The sequence below is a fragment of the Notothenia rossii genome (assembly GCF_949606895.1).
Source record: "Notothenia rossii genome assembly, chromosome: 5".
Taxonomy (NCBI): Eukaryota; Metazoa; Chordata; class Actinopteri; order Perciformes; family Nototheniidae; genus Notothenia; species Notothenia rossii.
The window spans coordinates 8818069-8833628 of record NC_136903.1 but is presented as its reverse complement, the minus strand read 5'-3'; the positions used below and the strand labels follow the sequence as shown (position 1 = coordinate 8833628).

Below are 15560 nucleotides of genomic sequence, written 5' to 3'. Positions count from 1 at the left end.
CCTGGTCCTCCTCTTCTGGTCAGGTTAGCTCCAACGTTAGCTTCACTGAGAGGCTTGGCAGTCATGAGACAGATGCAGTAGCGGTGTGCACAGCACCATGGACCTGGGCAGGAGTTGATCTCAAAGATGTGTGGAAGCGGATCTGCTTAAAGGTCATATTGGGGACGTCTGAGTGTTTTGGGGGTGATGCCTCGTCACGACGTGGAGGCGAGGGAGCCGCTTCTCACCAGGGAACGCCTGAAGCCAAATGAGCTGGAATCCGATGAAGGTACAGTGTGAGTTTTTCTGTATTGTGTTATTTCACCTGCTAAATACACTTTTTCAGGAGAGTTTTAGATCAGCTAGAAATGCATGATCAAAAACCAGATAGCACTTGTTTTCACATTTAGAGTGTACTCTTTAGAAATGCCTGGTTCTCACAGGACTGCGACAAAGCTTCAAACATGTGATTATCCTATAGATTAGTATGCATTGCTGTGTAGATTTAACTAACCACCACTATACCATATGCAAGTGAAAAATATATACAAACTATATTATTAGAATACTATGTCTTAAACAGAGGTGTTAAGTAACTAAGTATTTACTGTAGGTTAAGTACTGTACCTAAGTACAATGCTGAGGGACTTTACTTGAGTGTTTACATGTTGTGTTACTTTGAACTAAATTGTGTACTTTTACCCGACTATATTTATTTAATAACTTAGTTTTTTAGTTACACATTGAGTACATCCAATAACACTTTAATAACACTGTAATAATGCATCAATAATTATAATCGTAACATAATAATATATTATTCTGAAATGAGCCATTCTGTATAATGAATAGTTTTAGTTTTGGTTCTTTAAGTATATGTTGACGCTAACACTTTTACTTGAGGAACATTTTGATTGCCGGACTTGTTCCTACACTCTTGGACTTCTACTTTTACTTAAGTACAACATATGTGTACTTCTCTCACCTCTGGTCTTAAATAACAAACATAAACTCACTATCTCTATTCAAAATCAAAAGGCTACCAGAGGCCCAATAAACATATGATACTGGGGAGACTGGGGACAGTTGCAACAAGTCTTATTCTTCCATCAGAAACATGTTAACGATACTCATACTGTAGTAGGTGCTCCGTTAGATCCTACTTCCACCAAAAAACAACACACATTATTGATTTCATGACTGACAGGACTGGGGACAGTTGAAAAAAACATGTTGCAACTTGCTGTATATCATAACAGACAACAAGCTTTTGTAAACATATTCTAACTGTACCCAGGGTTGGGGTCAGTTGCAAAATCTGACTTATTCTATTTAAAATATTTAAGTTGAATGTATAAATACCAGTTTAGTCCTGACCAAATAGTCTCTGAGTAAGCGAGAGAAATGCGCAAAGTCTCCCTTTATATAATATAAGACACATCATTAATACACATTTTAGCACCAACAAAATGGGGGGCTAAAGCTCTCGTGACCTCTTAAATATCTGTTTAAGCTGACATCTTTGTTTCACTTCACTGTTTGTGTGTTTTTTGCTGATTTTATTTTAGGTGAAATCATTTTCGACAGGAGTTCATCAAACCTTCCACGTGACGCTGGTGAGAGTTCACAGAGAAGATTAACATATGAGGAAGCAGTAGAGGAAGCAGGTAAGGACATCATAATACCTTTTTGATCCTTTTATATAGGTTTAAATAGGAGGATTACATGATTATAAGATGGAAAATGCATCATACACAATCTAAAAAAGGACGGCAAAACAATAAATAATAATATTTCTTAACAGTTTCTGACTTAATAGATTTTGACAGCATCACTAAACCATACATGTGATACTGAGGTGTGTGTTGACGGTAATGGAAAAAGCAGCAGCTGCAGACAGTATTACCGTTAATATGGTGTGTTAACTGATAACGTTTCTTTGTTTATTCACTCATTGTTCTGCTTTTGCTCTCAGGGTTTGGGTTGTTCCATTGGCTGCTGTTGGTGGTATGTGGTTGGGCCAATGCCAGCGATGCCGTGGAGATTCTCTGTGTGTCTTTCCTTCTGCCGACGGCACGCTGCGATCTGCTGCTCAGCTCCTCAGACATGGGCCTGCTCACTGCCAGCATCTTCCTCGGTGAATAACAATCATTTAATATGTTACCACGACTGAGCAACTATTCTCCGGTTTCAGATCCTCAAATGAGGCTTTGCTGCTCAACAAGTTTTAAACAAACAGGAAAAACAACCTTTTCAATTATTCACAAAAAATGTAAGTAAACAAACAACGTATTTGTCCTAGCAGTGTTACAAATGTATGAAAGACTTTAATCAAACAAATGGCCGGATGATAATGGACACCCTTACAATCACAATACATCAATACAGGTTGTACGTATTCACAGCAATGCTAAGAGCTAAATGTTGGTATAACATTTTTGTTTTCTAGGAATGATGGTGGGGGGCTACATGTGGGGGTACCTGGCTGACCAGAAGGGGCGTCGCCGGGTCCTGGTTGTGTCCCTCACAGTGAACGGGGTGTTTGGAGGTCTGGCCAGCGTGGCCCCCTGGTTCTGGCTCTTCCTGCTGCTGCGGTTCATCAGCGGCATCGGGTGAGCACGGGATTTGTATTGTGTCTCCTGGAGTTATATAGCTGAAGGTAATGAAGTATGTATCAGTGCTCAGACAGAACATACTGCAGCCGCCGGGGTCATAGTCTGTATCCCTGTAACACCTTCATGTTCCTTTTAGCAACAACATTACACAACATATTTATATGACCTTAGTTGTGCCCTCATTTAGCCAGTGTAGCATGAATAAACAGTCACTGAAATGAATTGTGTTTTCCTTCCCTTCTGCAGTGTCGGCGGGTCCATCCCTGTCATCTTCTCCTACTTCTCTGAGTTCATGCCCAGACGGAGGAGAGGTGCGATGATCAGCGCTCTGGCCACCTTTTGGATGGCAGGCAACATCCTGGCTGCAGGTGGGAAAACTCATAAATAAAACCATATCAAGGCTCATTGTTATCAACGCTGGTGTTATGAGAAACCTAAGTCACATGCTAAGCAAATTACACATTTGATATACCTACTTCAAAAAGGTAAAGACTTATTCCCTTTGGGGCGACAGTATCTAAATAATGAAAAGTGTAGACCTGTGTGTTCAATAGTTCCTCATCTTGTCCCTGCAGGTCTGGCCTGGTTAGTGATCCCAAGGACCTGGGCTCATTTCTCTCTGGGGTTTCTGGACTTCCAGAGCTGGAGACTGTTTGTGGTTCTCTGCTCTGTTCCCAGCCTCACATCAGCCCTGATGTTCAGATTGCTCCTGCCTGAAAGCCCCAAGTTCCTCATGGAGGTATTTAAATGCTGGATTAGATATCATGATTGCAGCCTGCTTTTTTTCCTTCCCAGCAGACCTTTAGATTTTTGTTTTGTCTTTTCCAGGCTGGCCGGGAGAAAGAGGCGCTCCATGTCTTCCAGGTGATGTTTAAGCTGAACATTCGGGGAAAGGGAAAGTCTTTACCGGTAAGAACCTAATTATATTCATATATATACCTCTATGATTTGTTATCATTGTTTTGGGGCACAAAGTGTGTAGCTTATATTTGAGCCAAAGAAAAATTAGAAGAGCAAAAGGTGAAATGAAACGGGAAGTTATATTTCAAGTTAATGGGAGTTTCTTTTATTATTATTATTATTACTTCCTTGATTTTACAGTACAGTAATCTACTCTAAGTGTGACCGCTTTCATTTGAAACTCTTGAAGGAATTTGGTTTATGCATCAACTCCAAGAAAAGATCTGAACAGGAGGAGACCGGACCCCACGGTTCACAACGAGAGAGACTTTGTTGTATTGTGAAAAAGGTAATGTCACACAAACAGACAAGCTCCACATCCAGATTGTTCGAGGTTTTCCGAGTAAAGTGTGTAAAAGCAAATGTTTACATTGCCCGTCGGCACTATCTATCACTGTTTAAACTGTGTCCTAGCTTGACCTGAAGTATCATGGTTGGATTAACCTGCTATGCTTGCTTGCTCTAAAACTGCCTGGAACCAGGTTTAGGGTTTCAGCTCACTATTATGTGAATTTATTTGCAAATTGAATGAAGAAGATAACTGCTGTGTAGTTCATTGACTTATTAATACATTGTCTGTTCAGCAGCTATGAAGGTTTAGTGAGTTAACACAATCATTTAGGAAAAACTGCACTTGGACATTAAGTGTCTCCTTAAGATTAAGGAATGGACGGATCATATGGACCTCAGTGTCAGCTTCTTTTAGCTTTACATATTTTAAATAGAATTGGCAGACAACCATTTGACACACGGTCAGACTGGGCAGTTGTCCATTAGATTTCAACTTGATATAATCATTTTTTCCTCGATTGCCATTTTTATTTAAAATAGTTTATGTGTTTAATTTGCAGGCCATAATGCCCATCAAGCTGATGTTTAATGGTTCGCTCAGATCCAGGAGTTTCGCTCTGCTCATCATCTTCTACTGCATCTCCTTTGGGTGAGACGTCCAATCTGATGGCCTGCATGTAAACTAAAGAGTATCTGTAGTGTAGCTGGAGGTCTCCTTCAGACTACATGTTGTCAGGGACGTGTGCAAAGTTCAGGGCTTGTATTTATCATGTGTGTTTCAACACTGCTGATGTGATAGATCTACGGCAGGCGGCTGTGCAGTAGGAGATAACCATTGCAGAGATTATCTTCAACAACCAGGAGTCTGCAAAAACTGCTAAAAAAATGTTAACCTTATGAAACGTTTTACTAAACGTTTAGGACTTGTACATTTGATGGTTGATTTATATTTGCGCACACAAGAGTGCATACAAATCAGTATATAACAAGGAATGTGTCAGGAGAGGTCAGGAGGCCACGGCCTAAACTATGGACCTCATCTGTGTGTGTGTGTGTGTGTGTGTGTGTGTGTGTGTGTGTGTGTGTGTGTGTGTGTGTGTGTGTGTGTGTGTGTGTGTGTGTGTGTGTGTGTGTGTGTGTGTGTGTGTGTGTGTGTGTGTGTGTGTGTGTGTGTGTGTGTGTGTGTGTGTGTGTGTGTGTGTGTGTGTGTGTGTGTAGTTACTACGGGCTGTGGATGTGGTTCCCAGAGTTGTTTAAGAGGATAGAGGACGGCGGCTCGGCCTGTGCCAATGCCTCTCTTCCGTCTCTGCTCCACAACCAGAGCTGCTACCCGGTCAAAACAGCAGGTGGGCTTCTGGGAAAATGACACACCTTTGTAGATAAAGCAGTACAGATTGTGTCCTACCCCACTGCATGCTGGGAAAGCCTCCAGTCCCCTGAATGCCTCAGAATAGAAATTGATGAAAGGATGTATCCTGTATCTCTTCCTCAGTGTACATGGAGGGCTTCATCGTCGCTGCTTCAAACTTACCAGGAAACATCTTCACCATTCTCATCATGGACACCACGGGAGGAAAGGCTCTACTGTGTGAGTCTTTAAAGCTTTTTATCAATATTGTACCAACATTTATGCACCTAAGAATTGTCCTTCAGCATATCCAGTTGAAAACTTTGAATAATGATCCCTGAATCTCCTCACCTCCTGGTTGTGTGTGCAGCCGTCAGCCTGATGGTGTCCAGCGTCAGTGTCTTCTTCATCTACGTGGTGCAGACCAAAGCCCAGACTCTTCTTCTCTCCTGCATCTTCAGCGGGGTGTCGGTGATCGCCTGGAACTCTCTGGATGTGCTGGGAACTGAGCTCTACCCGACACAGATGAGGTAACTTTCTTTACAGCCTTTGAACACACACGTTTTTCAGTTCATCTGGCTTATTACACTTATTTGTTGCACTTTTAACAGTAGAACCACCAGAGGTCGCTGTATACCTAAAACTGCCAACGGGTCAAATTGACCCGCTATTGATTTTCAAGGTACAATGTTCTTTTATTTATCATACAGAACAGTGAGTTGTGATCGCACAGGGATGAAACTTATACCAATAGAATCTGTGGACTCTCAGCTTTTCATATGATATAGTTTGTGCAGATAGCATGAAGTATAACATATCGCTACCAGTGCTGATTTAAAGGCTTGGTGTTAGACTTGTGTTTTGTTTAGGTACAAATCTCTCTATCTATCTATCTATCTATCTGTCTATCTCTCTATCTATCTATCTATCTATCTATTTATAACTATCTATCTATCTCTGTCTATCTCTGTCTATCTATCTATCTGTCTATCTCTCTATCTATCTATCTATCTATCTATAACTATCTATCTGTCTATCTGTCTATATATCTCTCTCTCTCTCTCAATCTATCTCTCTATCTATAAGGAACTGCAGTAGACAAAAGGCGTTGCTATAGCAACACGTCATGTTTACGCTGCATTTTCTATGAGGTAAATATTACCCACTGGCTGATATAGGTATAAATGGCGTTCTTTGGGGCATTTTTTTCAATCAGACTTCATATTGACCTTTTTTAACAATAGAGGGTGCTACATAACACACTTTCAGGAAAAGTCACGGACTGGGAGACTTGAATATTTTATTGAAAAAAAGTTACATACAATCAAAAAACAGCTGCGGGTAAAATTGACCCGTTGGCGGTTCTAGTGTTAAGGGTGGGATAAATGCATATTTATCAACCCTGATGGGGATTTACAAGATCACAAAATGTCAATCTCCCAATAAGAATAACATGTAAATGTAACAGTAGTTTGTAGTTTTTTACTTTAATTCAGCATAGCCCAGAAAAGCAACTTAAGCATTGGTTTAGATTTCTTTTTGAAGACTTAATGACAAATCTGAGCATAAAGAAAATAAATAGAGAAATAGCATTGTTGCACATATTTATAGTTGTTCTACTCTAACAAGCAGCTGCTCACATGTTTTGTGTTTCTCTTCTCCCTTCAGGTCCTCTGCTCTGGGTTTCTTCACAGGAGTGGGCCGAGTCGCTGCCATCATGGGGAACATAGCCTTTGGAATGCTGGTGGACTCAAACTGTTCCCTGCCCATCCTGCTGGTGTCCGCCCTGCTGCTGACCGGAGGGCTGGTGGCTCTGCTGCTGCCTCAGACCAAACACTCCGAGCTCACCTGAGGGATCAGTGTCTTTATAGGAATACGTTATTAGAAAACACCCTCTGAAAGTTATTATAGAGAGCAGACAGGAGGACGCTGCTTTATCCCCTGTTTCTGCTCCCAGAGGACGTTTATATCCTGTGCCTTCTGTCATTTCTCTGTGCCTCCTGGAGCTGCCTTATTGAAAAGAGACAGTCTCCATTTTCTAAGAGTTACTATTCAGGAAAGTGAGTAAGGAAAGAAAAAAATGGAAGTGCTCGACAGTATTTATTGAGAGTTTGAGAGGATCACAAATCCTTACCAGAAGTGAGTCCGAGTATGAAGGAAACTTTTAAAAAGTGTCAAAAAGTCTCCAAAGAGTCAAGGTGGATCATGATGTTTAAATCTCCTGACTTTAATCAGTGATTGGATCAGAGGCTCATTTCAAAACAGTTGCTTGTTTCTGCAGTCAATCGGATCTTTAAAGTAGTTTCAGGTTTTACGAGGTGTGTTTAATTATCAGGTTAGAACAGTTTTACCATTAGCTAAGGATGTCTGAAATGAAAAACTTCAGCTTCACAAATCTGTTTTACTTTTTAGTTTACAATGTAAAACGCCTCTCGGGATTGTTTTAAGGCCAAATCACTGTTTTTGAAACAGTTCTTTTTTTCATAAAAAATACAATCATGTTTACATCTATGCATACAGTAGATTTTAGAGGCGTCTCAGGATCATTCTGTACCCAATCTGTGATTTCGCTGCACATACTGGACCACGCCAGTTCAGCATTCCTGTGGAAAACCCAAAGATTGCTTATTTAATAAAAACATTAAAAAACCTTTATATCTGAGTAGCAACATTGTTTATAAGCTGGCTATATGTTGTGACTACTGAAGCAGTTTGATTTAAATAAACGCTACTTTTGTTTATCTCACTTGTGTGTTTTAATATCACCTACACTCTAATACTACAATATATACATACTTCAAGCGAAATCCCTGCATTCCAAACATTTTTTTTAAAGTACATATCATCAAAATGTACTTTATGGAGGGTAAAAGTACTAATAAAATATCTCCTGTGACTCCTGTTATGTTATTAATGTATGACATTAGATGGGGAACGTTTAAGCAATGCACAATTTATTGAAGTAGAGGTAGAAAACACTGATTTAATGTTGAAAAAGATATGGTATTTTAAAAGATTATTATGGGTTTTGTTAAGAATGATAGTTAAACAACTGAGGTAAAAGGTGCCATATTTTACTGGAAAAACTCAAAGTACTCAAACATGTTACCTGTTATAGGGGACCTATCATGCAAAATGCACTTTTGTACGTCTTTTATACATGAATATGTGTCCCCGGTGTGTCAGGGAACTCACCAAGTGTCAGAAAACACAACACTCTCTTTTCCTCCATACCCAAATCTCTAAAAACGGGGCTGCAACGGAACTGATACAGACTGATCCAGATTTGAAAATAGTCTGACGTCAGTGACGAGGAGCTCCGCCTATATGGGCAACTCTCCACCAATCAGGGGAATGAGAGGTTGCCGTGGCATGGTAACAGCATGGTAATAGCATGGTAACATGACGCTTGTAACTCGGCCCCCTCCTTTGCAGGGGGGCGTGGTCAGCTGCAGCGCATGCAAAGACAGGGTGGAGGAGAGCAAAATAGAGCAAAATGAGGCATGGCTAAAATGGATGATCTGTTTGGTATTTTGAAAAAAAAAACGTATACATATACCTTATATAGGTATGGCCCTACAATATATTTTTCAAATATAGCATGATAGGTCTCCTTTAAATTCAGCACTTCAATTAATGTACATATTTAACACCAAAAAACAAAAGTGTCCACTTGCGTGTTTTTGATATTGTCGAGATAGCATTCAGAAAAATTTCAATAATTCTGACCAAAAACAAATGGACTATGAAGAGATTATTTGAGAAGACGCACAAGGATGTATTAGTATTTTTTATTTGTATAATAAATAAACTTGTAATACTTCAGGACCACATTTCACAACCACACACAGAGCATGAATAAAACATACTTTGGATATTTGAAAGCCGATGCAGAGAGAACTAATTCCAGGTCATGAATTCAATGATTTGATCCATCTGTTTGGTGAGGGCAGTCTTTAGTTAGTCAGTGGGTTTCTTACATTACAAGTAAAATTTCTTACTCTTTACATTCTTCATCATGACTGTGTGGTGCTTTAATGGTCAACAATGCAACGGGTGCAAAAAAAGGCCAAAAATATCACTTTTCTAATATCAGGAAGTGACTGTAATGTACTCCTTTGGTCAAACATCTTCCAACACAAAGTCAACAATAAATAAATAAATAAGAACAGTTATTGTGTTTAAAGATAAGAAACGTGCAGCCGCTGGATACAAGAGGGTCCAAAACAGAAAAGAAGCAACATGATCATAAATTAAATTATATATATAAAAAAACATGAAAACAGTCTCCAAATGACATCAATTGAACATTTTTGACATTATCATGAAGCACTACTTTAATTATAATCTGTATGTATTCTAATTTATTTGACTAAAGCCAATGCTGGTCACATTTACACTGAGTTAAATTGAAGGCTGATTCTGGTCAAAGTAAAAAGAAAATTGAAGATATGTTAAACGTAGGGGTTTCAGAATGGGAGATTACAGCCTGCGAGCTAGTTCAGGCAGTCAACTCGAGCACCAATCATACATTACCACGTGACGCACCTCGTCCCTCTTACAACCAACCAAACACATTCTCCTAAACATGCCGCTCTATTGAAGCTGCCAGGTCTTCCTGCCTCTTCCTCGCTATGCTGCTGCTGCTGCTGCTGTGATCACTTGCTATTGCTGCGTTCATGTTCCTGCTGCTGTGTTTCATGTTGCTGCTGCTTGCCGGCCCCACCACCACCCCAGCTTCCACCTGTAGGCTCGGGGGGTAGTTATCTAATCATCACTCAATGTTCTTTGTAAACCTGTGGAGTAATGAGGCCCGAGCCTAGACGCCAAACTCAAACTATACGGTGCTTCTAATAAACATATTAAGAAACACGTGAGTTGTCTGACTTAAATATAATTTAAACTTGCTGTCTGACAGAACGTGCAATGAGAAGGTAATTAAGTTTCCTAACATTTTTATTTTTTATTAAAAAATGGCTTCGATGGCTACGTTTTAATTTGGAATTTGATCGAGAAAAAAAAAACGGTTATATGATCAACAGAAAACCGATTAGCAGCATTTTAAGCAAAAAATGCACCAAAGAAATATCTGTTTACAGCTCCTTGGATGTAAATATAATTTTCAATCTGTTAAACTTTTAGCAGTCATTTCGTACTTATTGTTCGGTTCTGATCATTATAACGTGCTTCATGATAATTTCAAGTCAAGTGTCATGTTGAGTCATTTCTTTAACAGCTAGTTTATTGTTTGCCAGGTCAATATTCAGTGTCAATACACACACACACACACACACACACACACACACACACACACACACACACACACACACACACACACACACACACACACACACACACACACACACACACACACACACACACACACACACACACACACACACACACACACACACACACACACACACACACACACACACACACACACACACACACACACACACACACACACACACACACACACACACACACACACACAACTTATAGCAGTACTGTATTACATGTTGCAATACATACGATAACATTTATACATCTCCAGTTTTTATAAATGCCCCTCTTGATGAACATGAGCATTATGACAGCGAGGCGTAATCTTAAAATTGCAGAATTTGAGATGAAGATCCGTCTTTAATCCCAGGATCCGCCGAGTTATTGATTAACGATAAATAAAAAATAAGTGTATGGTGCCGAAGAGGAATGTTTCAGTTATAGGTAGTCGTGTCCCACTCGAGCCTTCATGCTACATTCAAGTAATGACTCCAAATAACTGGGTAGAGATTGTGTTGACGTGTTTTAGGGGGAAGTTATACCTACATTATAATTGTTTACTTATATTATCTACATCTTAAAATAGTCTGCTAACAATTTAACAATCTAAAATTGGGCATCCACGTTATTTTAAAGAAAATAAACTGAATGTTATGGGTGAAACTGGATCATTTTTACATTTATTTTTCTAAGAATATATTTAGAGGAAGACAACTTTTGTTTGGTTTTCACAAAATAATTCTCTAAGCAAAGGTTCACTTACTTTGTGGTTTTAAAGTATTCAATCCCATCGAAAGGCCTTCCTCTGCAGATGGAGCTGTTGTCACATGACCTCATTGTGTAATAAGGTCACATTAATACAGATGTTTTATATTTAGGAGGTTATTATTGGATGTGAAGGTCCTCCTCTATCTTTCTCAGGGTCTGGAATGACTGACTTCTTCCTGCAGTCAATGCTCTGACCCAGGGGGTGTCATACTCAATTTCATCGCGGGCCACATTAGAATTATGGTTGCACTCAAAGGGCCGGTGGTAATTAGCTTTACGACTATATAAATATACATAGATAAATATATATAAATAATGTATTATTTTACAATATTTCCTCTGCATTGGATTATTATCGGATAGGGTAATAACTTCATAATTAACTACGTCTGAAAGCAGAAGTCCAGGGCAAATAATTGCAAGTCTCTTCAGTGTGCATGAGATGCATTGTGGGACATGTAGTTTATGGGCAACGTGCTCATGTAAAGCGGCACGTAACCTCATAATAAACGTATTATATACTCAGATTCTTACGTTTGTTTTTTACTACTTACTTCAAGGCTCGAAAGCTAATAAATTAAATTTGGGACATTCTGCATCACGCATCGTTTCTACTAATTTAGCTTATTTGTATCCTCTTTGTTTTACCTAAATTACTTATGTATTTACCTTCAATGTGGATTTTTGAATTGACCTTTGAATTGTTTATTTTATATGCAATCTAACGTTTTATGTTAAGCGCTTAGAATTGTAAATAAACGTGCCTTGTGTTCATTGAGTCCGTGACAAGAAAGTAGCTCCATCTGCAAAAAAAAAAGGCCACGAGATGTTTGAAAGCTTGGAAAAGATTCAGTAAGTGGACCTTGTGTTTTGTAATGGTTAAACATTCATCTACTTTTCACTGTAAGTAGATTTAGGGTTTAAAAGATTAGAAGAAGACATTTTTGTTTGTACAGAATCAGAATTGGAGTCCTATGAATCCATTTGGCTTCTTAAGTAATGAAAATATTTTGCAAATCAAGTATATTTTCCACATTTAAAGAGATTAAAAAGAAAAAAGAGGGATTTCATATTGAGTCATGTCTGATTGTCTTAAACATCACGCACTGCTGTGGCCTTCAGTGAATATAGGGAGTCAAATTAGGGGCTCTTGAACCAAAACAAACAACATTCTGGAAGCTTCCTGGCAGGAGAACGGAGGAGATGCTACACGTGTTATTGACGATATGTGGGGGGGGGGGGGGGGGGCTGAGGGGTCAGAAAGGTCACAGGTCACTGCGTCAGCGCCAGCAGGATGTCCTTCACCAGCATGGTGCCGATCACCATCTTCTCACAGTTGACCGTCAGCTGGGCGGCCCCATCCTCTCGGGACGACACGGTGGCTAACACCAGGCTGCCGCTGGTCACTGTGCGGCCCCCAAACCTGTGGACGGGAGGAAGAGGAGGAGGAAGAGGAGGACTGAGGTCAGAGCAGCGAAAGATCGGAAACAAAGACGAAGCAACAGAATAAAAGAGAGAAGCGTCGATTAGCAGGGTTACAACAATTATAATATAATACACTTTACTCACAATGCTAGAAATATATTTGCATGAAAGCTTTTTGTGCTTCAGTGTCTTTTCCCCCATTATTCTAATTTCAAAAGGAAATATTCAACTTTTTTCTCCACTTTTTATTTTTGGCGAGTGTACTAACTGGTTACGTTTCAGATTTTGATTTTTTTATCTAAAAAAAATCTCATACAAAACACATACAAAATGCACTACGTATTCTTCAGAGGTTTCTTATGTATTACAGAGTAAATAATTAATCTGTTACTAAGAAAATAACAAGCATTAATAATTATTAATGATACTTTAATTATAATTCCATTCTAATGGAAAAAGGCATGACTTTAATTTTTAAAAGACTATTTCTACACTATGTTAATAATACTTTAAGTATTATACCCTATATATTCAGTCTACTTTATATACTATATTACTTACATCACTAATATTACTTATAATACTTTTTTACGGTCTAAGATTAAAGCTGAGTACTTCCTCAACACTGGTCTTAAACCACTAGAGGGAGATGAATAGTAGGTTCTCTTTTTTTAAATGTAATTATTTAACACATTTTGGGTACAGACCCTTTCAAAACGAAATCTGCTCCAACCACAAACAGTGTACCAGTTTGTAATACTGTTTAAGCTTCTCAACCATATATATATATATATATACACATTAACAATAAATGGATTAAAAAACATCACACAAACTAGCTTTTACAAAAATATGAAGCTTAAAAGTGTGAATATAAACAGGATATTAGACATGAGATCTTATATTTTTGATGAACTTTAAAAGGTGGGGTAGGTAAGAATGGAGAAACCAGCTCGAGTGCGCTAGAATTTGAAAGTACGCAGCCGAAAAAAATATGCCCCTTCCTTCAGACTTCCTTACAGAGTCCCTCCTCCAACACACACAAACGTGCACATGACCAATGAGGGCACGAGATAAGTTTGTGCACAGATGGAAGGCTGGAAGGCAGGTAGGCCATCCAGTTATTTTAGCCGGGCCGGCTCAGATGATTGGTCGAGCTTTTTACAGCGCCACGGCTTCCACAGATGACATTTTTTTTATGTATTTATTGTCAAAGCATTTAATATATTCATTGCTATCGGGATGTTAAGAGCATTCCATGGAATATAACAACAAGTGTTTCTGAAGTGAATGACCTACCCCACCTTTAAGGCATGATGCATCTTTATCTCACATACGTCATACAGCACATTTGGAAGGTTTCCCAGTGTATATTTATTCTGATCTTCTCACCGGCACTCTTTATCGGACCCACAGGGCACTCTGCTGAGGTTGGCGGCGGTGATCACCCTCTGCACGATGGCGTGTTCGTTCCGGCACTTCACGTCCAGCGTTAGCTTCTCCGAGATCTCGTTCATCCCCATCAGCTGACCTGCAGAGGAGCGAGCACGAGTCAGACCGGGAAAAGAGATTCAAAGTCGTTGCTACTACTTATTGTATATTCCCCGGTAGCATAAAATGCAAAGCAGTAATTAGCTTAATTTTCGGACTATAAGCGGCGCCTTTTTTCCCATTTTTCAACGCTGCGGCTTATATAACGGTGCGGCTAATCTATGGATTTTTACAGCTAACGGCCACTAGGGGACCTCCTAAATCTATGGATTTTACAGGTTACAGTCCACCACCTTTAACTCTATGAGTCCGCGCCCCCCCACCTCCAGCAGGAAAAGCTGGAGGCCGGAAAAGAGTGACGGCCCGTCCACACAGCGGCGTGCGTTGACGCTTGCCGGCGTGTCTGACACTCGACCAACAACCAATCACATGAATCTCCCGCCCCTGACACACAAGCAGTGGTTTGATTGGCTAGAGCTTGTACTGGCATATGATTCGATTTGCTGACGCTTCTGCCGAGGCGTCAAAAGTTGAACATTGCTCAACTTTTGCAGCGAGCCACGCCAGCAACGCTCCGCGTCGCTTCCCACGATGCAGTTTGGCGAAAAGTGACGTCACCCCATTCAAAGTGAATGGTGAAGCGTCAATGCACGCCGCTGTGTGGACGAGCCGTGAGACAGGTAGCGCGCAAAAGTAAAAGTGGAACCGAGAGTGGTACGAGAGACAGAACGAGAGCAAGACAGACAGACATTACGAGAGCACTGGTTGAAAACCACTGCTGTAGATCACTGGCGGTACGTGCGCTGGGAGCGCACCGTTTAAGTTTGAAAGTTGAAAAGTTTGTGTCTGAAACGCTATGTGATACAGTACAGTTTACACAGCACAGTACATGTTCTGTAGCTACTATTGCACTAAATGGTAACACTTGAATACGTTATGCAAATATGCAACTTGTTTGTTGAAATGTTAATAAATGGGAGCTTCCTCAAACAGCCATCTCTTTCCCGACAATCCCCTCTGTGCACGAACCCTTACATATGGTAATTAAACATTAAAAACACCTGCGGCTTATAGTCCAGTGCGGCTTATATATGTACACATCATTCAATTTAGCTGCTGCGGCTTATATTCAGGTGCGCCTTATAGTCCGAAAATTACGGTAGTCATAAAGCAATACTTCACAAAGGGCTGCTTGTATCAGTGTGGGGACTCAATACAGTGCTGTTTTATATATAAAGTAACATCTATTCTATTCTTTCAGATACAAACATATACAGTAGGGCTGAACGATATATCGTGTCATGGCGATAACCGCGATATGCGCATGCGCGATATTCACATGGCAGGGACGTGCGATTTCATTTTTTTTTTTAATTTTTTTTTAGGACTCTCGATAT

General features: G+C 39.8%; 2 protein-coding genes across 9 annotated transcripts in view; one reads left to right on the top strand and one right to left on the bottom strand.

Annotated features, from left to right (window-relative positions):
• The first annotated feature begins 128 nt into the window (after nt 1-128).
• Nucleotides 129-7939, top strand: sv2 (synaptic vesicle glycoprotein 2). The gene is made up of 13 exons (XM_079679880.1): nt 129-268; nt 1548-1646; nt 1955-2116; nt 2429-2591; nt 2841-2962; nt 3170-3333; nt 3423-3503; nt 3745-3843; nt 4406-4494; nt 5064-5191; nt 5338-5433; nt 5564-5723; nt 6862-7939. The coding sequence occupies exons 1-13, from the start codon at nt 187-189 to the stop codon at nt 7043-7045; spliced, it is 1629 nt and encodes a 542-aa protein (XP_079536006.1). The 5' UTR covers nt 129-186; the 3' UTR covers nt 7046-7939.
• A 1029-nt stretch (nt 7940-8968) lies between these two features.
• Nucleotides 8969-15560, bottom strand: part of LOC307039398 (AP-3 complex subunit beta-2-like) — a 59724-nt gene continuing 53132 nt past the window's right edge. For 5 of the 8 annotated variants that reach the window (XM_079681428.1, XM_079681430.1, XM_079681431.1 and 2 more), the window contains 2 exons: nt 14065-14203; nt 8969-12706 (listed from right to left, as the gene is read on the bottom strand). In XM_079681428.1, the coding sequence (XP_079537554.1) occupies nt 12520-12706; nt 14065-14203 (326 nt within the window). In that variant the 3' untranslated portion in view covers nt 8969-12519. The remainder of the gene's footprint in view (nt 12707-14064; nt 14204-15560) is intronic. The other 3 variants (XM_079681432.1, XM_079681433.1, XM_079681435.1) reach the window with 1 other exon arrangement.